Genomic DNA, 10,066 nt, shown 5'->3' on the forward strand with positions numbered 1-10,066 from the left:
TTCTGCTGCGCAAACCAGCCTCGTGTAAAGCCGAAAATGCGTGAACATGAACCGAGCTCGTCCGACTTCACGAATGACGATCTAATCAGCTGCTCCCATAGCTGCCAGGTCGAGCCTAAGATTTATCCCCACCATAGGTCTTCTATCTATATCTCGACCCCCATTTGAAAGAAATGAAAGAAATTGGCGATTCTGATGTTTCGACTGATTCTTAATTTCATGCATCAGTCGATTTTGAGGTTATGTTTTTCAGGTGTATATAATATGGATATTATTACTATTATACATTAATAATGTTAATATTATAATTATAAAATTTTATATTTATATTAATGACTATTTAACTATTTTTTAATAGGAATGGTTCAACTTTCAACCAAAACAATTATTTTTATGCAAAAAAAGTAAATTTGGAATAAAATACATAAATTAAAAAAATTTTTTTTTAATTTTTTAACAAAAAGTTAAATTTTCATCCAAAAATCTGAATTATAAACGAAAAAGGACATTTTTTATAGAATACATGAACTTTGCATAAAATAAATTTATTTTCCACCAAGACTAATTTTCTATACCAAAAATTAAGGTTTAATCATTGTTAAATTTTCGACAAAAAAGATTAATTTTTGAAATTTAATTTTCAAAAAATTAATAATCATGAATAAAATGAAAGCGTTCATAATTTAAACGTACGTTTTTCAATTGGGCAATCTCTAAATTAAATTATTTCAGACTGAAATTCAGAAAACAGGAAATTTCAAAATGTTAAAAATGTTAACGTTTGTAGATTAGTTAAACTATTAAATTAATGTGTTGATAGAAATTACTCAAGTTAAAGTTTAACTATTTCTAAAACGATTTTTGTATATAATTATAAAAATATACATACAGACACACATAATAAAGAAATATCAACTTTAAAAAAAAATTGTATGTTAAAATGAAGTACTTTAACAAAACAGATGATTTTTTTACAAAACCATTGAATTTTCAAACCAAATATATGAATTTCTAACAGGAAAGTTCATTTTAAACCAAATAAAAAAATTTTCAACAAAAAAAGATGAATCTTTAATAAAAAAATGTAATACTAGAAGTTTTAAACTAAAAAGGAATGTATTTAATAAAAAAGAGTTAGACTTTCTTATTTGTTTCTATTAATAATTCTGTTCACATTTGAGCGAATAACGAGAACCATTGTTTTAATCTACTTATTTAAACTTTTTTTGCAGAAAGAGAATACACATTTTGGTTAAAAATTCTTTTTTTCTGTGTGTTATTCTTGTGTTAAAATTTTATTTTTTCCACTGAAAACTTGAGCATAAAATGGAATTTCCAATTAAAAACTTCCAATTAAACTATTCCTTTCTTGGTTGAAAAATCTTTTTTAGTGAACACGTTCAACTATCTGGTTGAAATTTTTTGGTAAATTCGCAATTTTTAAATCATTTTTTTGATTAAAAATGTTACGATGGAAATTTACCTATTTTATAGATAATTCGTTTTTTGCAAATTAATTTGTTTGAAACTTACTTTCCTTGATTAAAAATTCATTGTTTTTTGGCTGAAAGAGAATTTTGTTTCAGTGTAAATTTCGGCTTTTTAGTAAAAATTTATTTGTTTTGAAAACTCTCCTTTCCATTTAAACATTAATTTTTGTGCTTTTTTATTAATTTTTTTACTAAACATGTTTCAATTCCATTTTATTTAAAAATTTATATTTTTTATTCAAATTCAAGTATGTATATGGTTAAAAATCCATCTCATTAGTAGAATATTATTCTGGTTGTTTGTGTATTCACTTCTTTGTTCAAACTTCTAATCTGTAGTAAATTCGATTGTTGTCTTTTTGTTCGAAATTAAATTCTCGAATTTAAAATTCAACTGTTAAATTTTTTGTTAAAAATTATATTTTTCAGTTGAAAATTCATTATATCCGTCGAAAATTAATTTTTTAAAATTGAAAATTAACTATTACATGTTTGGTTAAAACTTGTTTTTTTTTTAGTTTTAATCTTAATTTTTAAGTTAAAAATTTGACAATTTTATTGATTTTTTTTACCATTAATTTTTTTTTTGTAGTTGAAAATTCTTATTTTATAGTAGAATATTATCATTCTTGTTTGAAAATTCATCTATTTTGGTAAACAATTCATTCTTTTAATTGATTATTTAACACCTTTATTGAAAATTCGATTCTTTTTGGTTGTAAAAACATTTTTTAATACTTAAATTTTAACTGTATCATTTTTTATTTAAAATTTATCTGCGCATATAAAAAGGCGCGCAAAGTATTCAAATCACGAAAATCGCCAGGGTCAGTACGGCACGGGGTAGCCGGAGCCTATCTCCTTCCACTTCCGAACGACTGTGGCCCTCGGTGCCAGCGTAGACTTTGGCGCGCTTATTTCAAATAACAGCTAATATAATTTTATAACTCTAATTTCTGGATTTTTACATTCTCATCAGAGAAGGTATTAGATTTGTGTAAAATTTGACCCCCCCCCCCAGTTTTTGTCAAATGTCCACGTTTTGAGACCCTCTGAAACCGAAAAACAGGTTTTTACGAATGTGCCTGTCTGTCTGTATGTCTGTCTGTATGTCTGTCTATCTGTCTGTCTGTGAACACGGTAACTTTCCAAAAAAAAATTCTATTAGATTGTCCTTTGGCAATCTCGTTTAGTGTCCTAAACTAAAGGTCAAGTTCGTTAGCCAGCCATTTTGGATAAAAATTGAAAAGTGGGCACATTTTGAATATTTTTGAGACCACTTTTTCAAAAACTCAAAAATTCTCTGTACGGTTATTTATAGTATTCAAAAAATTGAACAATTTATCTTAATGACTTTTTTTGAAAAATCAAAACTTACCAGAGTTAGAGCATTTTCAAAATCCAAAAAAAAAAAACAAATTAAAATCAACATTTTAAGCCAAACAACGCATGATAAGAAAAAAGGTCAGGAGAAAAAAACGTTACTTTTTAAAAGCCCTACAAGATTACGATAAAAATTTTTTTAATTTGGTCGAAAAGTTAAAAATTCCAAATTTAATCGCACCAAAAATTTTTGAAACCACATTTTTTCAAGATTTAAAAATTGTATGTACGGTTGTTCATAGTACTCAGAAACTCAAACAATTTATCCCCATGACTTTTTTCTATAAAAAGAAAATTTTCAGAGTTAGAGCATTTTCAAAATCCAAAAAAACAAACTGAAATGAACATTTTAAGCCAAACAACGCATGATATGAAAAAAAGCCAGGAGAAGAAAAACTTTGCTTTTTCAAATTCCTACAAAACTGCGATAACAACTGTTTTAATTTGGTCGAAAAGTTGAACATTCCAAATTTGATCATACTAAAAATAATGAAAAATTCCATTTTTTGGTCGAACTATGCAAGATACGAAAAAAATAAAAAAGCTCAAATTGCGCGCCCTGGGAAGAGCTACAAATTTATAATGAATCACTTTTCGATATAAGCTACGAAAAAAAATGAGACAAAAATTGTTCATCCAAAAAAGAGCTATAATTGTTGATAGGACACGTAGTCTTTGCTTTAGTCGTAAAAAATATCATTCAAAATAAAAATATTAAATTTGTTTGAAAAAACGACGCAAGGTACGAACTTAAATTACCAGACAAAAGTTGTTCGCCTAAAAAGATCTATAAATTTATTATTAATCATTTTTTGATTGGACGAGTAGATCTTCTTTTAATCGTAAAACATAAGATAAAAAAATGCAAAAATGAACTTTTTGGAAAAAGCGCAGAAAAGACGAAAGAGGACATAGGCTCCTATACAGGACTCTGTATAGGTTCCTGTATTAGACCCTATACAGATGCGCAGTAGCTTTTATTCAATCGTAAAAAACAACATTGAAAATAAAAAATTATAAAAACAAGGAAATAGGAATTAGTATGATTCAATTTTTATGCATATTATGAATTGTAATGATATACATTTATTGAAATGATGCATGTTTCAGAGCAGCTTAGAATACAATTTAAAGCAAAATAAGAAACAAATACAAAAATAATCATGATAAATAAAATTTGCTTTTTATTTTGCAATTTTTTAATAAGTAATCACAGACCGATTTACATTAAAATGTATTATAATTTATACAAAAGTGTTATGTATAATGTAGAAAAGTTTACTTGTTGGATAAAATCGAGTGCGAAGCACGAGATACGTGATGAGAATGTGTTCGTTAAAGCCAAAAGAGAGTTCAAAATTACAAAATTACAGTTGTCGGTCCGTTCACCTTTGATTATAAAAGGTCTGTGCCCGAATGTGGAAGAAATGCAAAGCCTAAGTGCGGAGTGCGATTGTCATCAGTCACATGCCGTAGGTGCGCTCAAACTCTCTTTTAACGAAAGAGAATTCACAATTACAAAATTACAGTGGTGGATGTTCTCAGTCTTAATTTTAAAACGTTTGCGCAAGAATGTGCGGAAATATAAAGACCGAGCGCCTAGCGCGAGGTAAAAATATAATCGAGCGCGAAGCGCGAGATAAATATAACACCGAGGGCGAAGCGCGAGAACCAACCGTTGCGCGTCCTAGGCGCGCTCAAACTTGCGAGCGAAGCGAGCCGCGCGCATAGCGCGCGACGAGCATGTGCCCGCATGGCGGGCAGGTTTTTTAAATTATATTTTAGTAGAACTAAATTTTGAGAGAAGAAATGAAGACTATAGGAGTTGGAATGGTTTAAAAATCATTGATTGAATTCCGTAGTTTTCTCCGTTAAAATTACAATTTTTCGATAACAGTTTTGCGAATCGATTTTCGGGGACAAGGATACATATATTTATACGAAATTATTTGAAGAATGTAAATTATTAAAAATAATTTTTCTAAAGTATTGAATAGTTTTTCAAGTAATTAGGCAGACAAACAAGTTTCAATATAACTATGGGATGTTCAGGAAAAATCATCGCAGTCGTGAACTTGGACCTAGAGACAATGCATTTCATCAATCAGAATGTAGTCAAATGAAATACTTTGTAATAAAAATCACATTTGACGGGCCGCGAATAAAAGCGGTGCAGGATAAGATGTAGAAGAAAAAAGTTTTCAGTTTTCCTGTCAACGCAAAGGTTTTGAAAAATTACGGGAAGGGAAATGGAATGAATGAATTGGCGTTCCCTAACACCGTCACGCTCTCAAGCGTGCACGAATTTCAGAAGCACTATCGCAAGTAGGGTTGATAAATTTTTTTAACATTTTAACTTTCATTTCTAATGTTTTTCTTTATTAATAAACTCTTTAACTAATTCCAGAAAATGTGAGCTTTCGTAAAATAAGTTGATAAATAATTAATCATTTCACAACATTAAACATTCTCTACACCTAATTTATTAATAACCTTTCTAACTAAGTTAAAAAATTAAAATATGTGTACATATAATTTAAAAACCCGAATTTAAATACTCATTTCATAAGATCGTAAGAACCATAAAAATTATATAATTGTAATGCAAGTATTTAAAACTTAATTTTTAAGTTGAAAAATGAATGATGAAAAAAATAAATAAAATAGTTCAATTTTTATGAAAAGAAATTATTTCACTATCGCACAGTGATAAATATGGGTATAAATTCGAGCCACGTGATGATTTCAATCAAATAATAAATTATTTTTTTATTCTTCTCTAAAAATGTTATATTTAATATTTTCAGTGAGAGAATTGTTATAATTACCCATATATTTAAAAAAATTTTGTTGTCTCTTTTAAATTAATCGAAATCCTGACATGCTGGAGTCATTCTGAGGATGAATTCGTATTTAGCGACCCAAAAAACATAGTATACCTCGTCAACTCTCTGTAGACTCCCGAACATATTTTGTAGTCCTGCGTTATTTTCAAACAATTTTCACTGGATATAACATTTTTGGAGAAGAATAGAAACTGTTTTTTTATGATTTGATTAAAATTGTCACGTGGCTCGAATTTTCTCCCATATTTATCACTGTGTATCGTAAGAAATAAGAAAGTAGATATAAGATGTTTTATAAATACTTGTAAATACTGTTGTAAGTAGTAAGGATAAGTTTCTATATTAGACTAAAAGATCAGTTTTGGGGAAAAGAATAACGAATTTTAAAGAAATTAGTTACATTTTCAACCTAAAAATGATGTATTGATCTAAAGTGGCGAATTTTCAACAAAGGATGTAATTTTTCTAATAGAAAATATCCGTTTTCAACCAAAAATAATACACAAACAAAAAAAAGACAAATTTTCAACAAAATAGAGAAATTTCTAACTATAGCGAACAAACTTTTACCAATAAAATTCTAATCAAAAAAAGTTCAATTAAAAAAAAGGGAAGATGATTTTCCTGTAAAAAAATGAAAATAGATAAATAAAAAAATTTAACCAAGAATGTAAAAGTGACATTTTTAGATTAAAAAAATTGAATTTTTAAATATATAGTTCAATTTTCAACAAAAGAAGTGAATTTTCAATTAGAAAAGACAAATTTGTCAATCAAAAAAGGAATAGTTGAATTTTCTGTTAGAAAAATTAACTCTTAACCAAAAAAAGTGAATTTTGAAATAGAATAGTCGCATTTTCAGTCATAGAGACGAATTTTCAACTATAGTAATGAATCTTAAGCTAAAAAATTACTTTTTAACAAAATAGTATAAATTTAAGCGAAAAAAAAAAAATGAATTTTCAACGAAAAATTGAATAGTTCATATACCAACCAAAAATTATTTTAATATTAAATAAAACACAGTTGACTTCGAACAAAAGATGAATTTTAAACAAAATACTTAATTTTTAAATTTAGAAATGAATAAAAAACATTTTTTTTGTTGATAAAATAGTGCATTTTAATCCAAAGAAAAGAATTTGAAACTAAAAAAACGTAACCAAAAATGAAAAAATAGTTTACTTTTAAAATAAATAATTTGGAACCAAAAAAAAAGAGGTTTGAACGAGGTACTAAAATTTTCAACCAAAAATAATGAATTTTCAACCAAATAGATGAATTTTCGAACGAGAAGATTAACTATCTACCAAAAATTCGAGTTTATAACTCAAAAATTAATTTTCAACCAACAAAAATATTGTTAACAAAGTAGTTACATTTTTAACCAAAGAAATGAGTTTTTATTGAAAATAAATGAGTTTGTAAACATAAAGAATAATTTTCTACATAAAAAAGTATATTTTCAAACGCACAGTTGAGTTTTTAACTAAAAATGTCAGGTTTTAAGAAAAGAAGAACGAATTTTTAGAGAATTAATTCAATTTTCAACCGGAAAATGATTTTAAAGCCAAAAAGTAGAATTATTATTCAGCATCAAGATTAAATTTCAATCAGAGAGATAAATTTGCAATGAAATACATAAAAGAATTAACAAAAACGAAAAACAAACAAAAAAAAAACAATTGGTTTTCATAAAAAATCGTTCATATTAGCTAATTATATATACATTTCACACTTACCAAGGGCATGGAAATTCTTCTTGAATGCTGTCTTTTTAGTATTTAGCTTTTGATTCAAATGCGAGATATTTTCTGCATAAATAAATATACGATGGGCTTCTGCCAAATGTTTAAACTATAGAATACTTTTGAGTAAACTTCAACTCACAAGCTTCGCAAACATGTGCCATCCTTACACTTTGAAGAGAAAAATTGAAATAAAACTGAGAGATTACTTACCTGGGTATTTAAAAAATTTTCAATTTTTTCCCAAAAGTATTATACAGGACTTTCAAACTTTGCCCCTATTAGCTTCTGCGTAAAAGAGAAATGCTCTTTTCGCTGCTTTACAGTATATTCTTTTTCTACTGAACAGAAAACTTAAATTTTATTATTTAAATGTTTAATGATGTATTCAGTCTAAGACTTTTTACGTTATTATCATTTCATTAAAATATATTAGGTACCGGAAGTGTACATTTGTTGAGAAATGTATAGGTCATTTGAGATTAACTTTGGAATTAATTTACCTCGCTAACTTCACAGCCTTATTGCTTGAAATATTATTTCTTACGTTTTTTTCAAGTAAATGGTGTACTAAACTACAATATTAAACAAGGTCATGACTGAATGTGATTTTCATTACGAATTATTTCATTTCACTACATCCTGATTAATGAAATGCATTATCTCTAGGTCCAAGTTCAACTCTTCGATTAGTTTTCCTGAACATCCCATAGGTCTTAGCCGAAAGCGAGGACGGTCAAACGGCATCTGAGTATAAAACAACTTTACTAATAAAGTGCGCTATATAATAAAGTGCGCTTGTTCTGCCTATTCCAGATGAAAATATTTATAAAATTTCAAGGAGTTAAAAATATTTGAGGGTATCTAAAAAGATCCCTCACAGCATGAGATATCGACGGGATATCCCATTTATTTCCCAGGATATCGTGGGCATATCTCAGAAGATCCTAGGAATATCGCAGACTGTCCTACAGGGCGGAAATCTCGATATCCCTGGAACGTCCCAAGGATATCTCAGAATATCTTAAGGATATCCCATTAATGTCCCAATTTTATATGCCACGGATGTTTGCAAGATATCCCAATTCCATAATTTAAAGTATATTACTGGAAATTCGGATTACCTACTGCCAATTATATTTATATTCAATCGTATAAATAATATAAGAAATAATTTAACAATATTAGGTATTTTTCCGGAGATTTTACACAAAGTGCAACATTATCAAATACAATAATGGTAAAGTCCCCCCTAAAGTCATTTTCAGGTAAATTCAATCATGGCAGTCAGTGTAAGAAAACTATCACGCAGTAACAAGTGACACTGTAACCAAAGTCAACAATTTCTCGAATATTCGTGCCGGATTATAATCTATTCTCATTTGTATTATACAAACCAACGCGGTACATATTAGTTTGGTTGCTTTTTTATCATAAAAATTGATTCTGCTGCTGAAAAGTGCGATCTCTAAACTGCGCAGTTTAGAGGTAACAGAAATAACAGCAAACTTTAAAATGTTTGGAATGTGACTTGTTTTTTATTAAAAGTAGACAGTTAATGGCTATAAAAATCATTCGCGGTAATCATTTTTTTATAATTATACTGAAATAGGATTTTGAAAGAAACCGAATATTCGAGATTCGTATAAAGTGGTTTTTTGACACACTTTATGTTTTCAGGTATTCTACATATTTTAATCAATATGCATTTCAGAAATATTGGATTCTATTACCAAAAATGTGTATATCCCGCACAGGAAATTGAGTGGATATCGTACGGGGCGGAAATCTCGATATTCTTGGAATATGCCACAGATATCTCGGGAGATTTTTGGGACATTTTTCAGGATAGCCGATATCCTGCCGAGACATCCTAGGGATATGCTAAGGATATCATTTTGTTGTGAGGTATTCCAAAGAATTTTCACCTGATTTCTGTAATTGAATGGCATTTCAAATGATTTAACATATTTTAGGGTATTTTAGAAAAATTCAAAGAATTTCTAAGAAACGAAAAAACTTTGAAGGGATTTCAAAACATTTGAAATATTTTTGTTTTTCCGTTTACATTCCAAGGAATTTTCAAGAGCTGTAAAAAAATGTTAATGGATTTCAAAAGATTTTAAAAGTTTGAAATACTTAACGAGATTAAAAAATTCTAACTAATTTTCAACTAATTAAAATAATTAAATGAGATTCTAAACAATCTGGAATGTTTGAAAGTTTTTTAAGGATGCATTTTCTATAAAGCTTTAAACATCTCGCGCAATCACAAAAGATTTGAAAGATTTGAGGGTATTTTTGAATATTTCAAGGAATTTTCAAGAGGTTTAAAAAATTTAAAGCGATTTCGAATGATTTTAAGGTATATAAATAAATTTCCATGCAGGTTTAAAGTATTTTGTATAATTTCGCAATGTGCAGAACGATTTAACAGGACTTATACTTAGGTTTTAAAATATTTGAAGATTCCAAGGCATTTTATAATATTTCAAGATATTTTAATTATTTTTTATGGACTTCAGGAAATATGATCAGATCTCACAAAATTTTACGAGATTTTATAATATGTTATTGGATTTAATAGACAAGATGTAGG

General features: G+C 27.9%; 1 protein-coding gene across 1 annotated transcript in view; it reads right to left on the bottom strand.

Annotated features, from left to right (window-relative positions):
• The window catches only part of LOC117173368 (UDP-glucuronosyltransferase 2B31-like), a 32,445-nt gene extending 24,949 nt beyond the window's left edge, over positions 1–7,496 (bottom strand). The window contains exon 1 of the mRNA XM_033361888.1: positions 7,462–7,496. Coding sequence (XP_033217779.1) covers positions 7,462–7,470 — 9 coding nt within the window. The 5' untranslated portion in view covers positions 7,471–7,496. The remainder of the gene's footprint in view (positions 1–7,461) is intronic.
• Positions 7,497–10,066: the final 2,570 nt, after the last annotated feature.

Source organism: Belonocnema kinseyi, chromosome 5, assembly GCF_010883055.1.
Source record: "Belonocnema kinseyi isolate 2016_QV_RU_SX_M_011 chromosome 5, B_treatae_v1, whole genome shotgun sequence".
Classification (NCBI taxonomy): Eukaryota; Metazoa; Arthropoda; class Insecta; order Hymenoptera; family Cynipidae; genus Belonocnema; species Belonocnema kinseyi.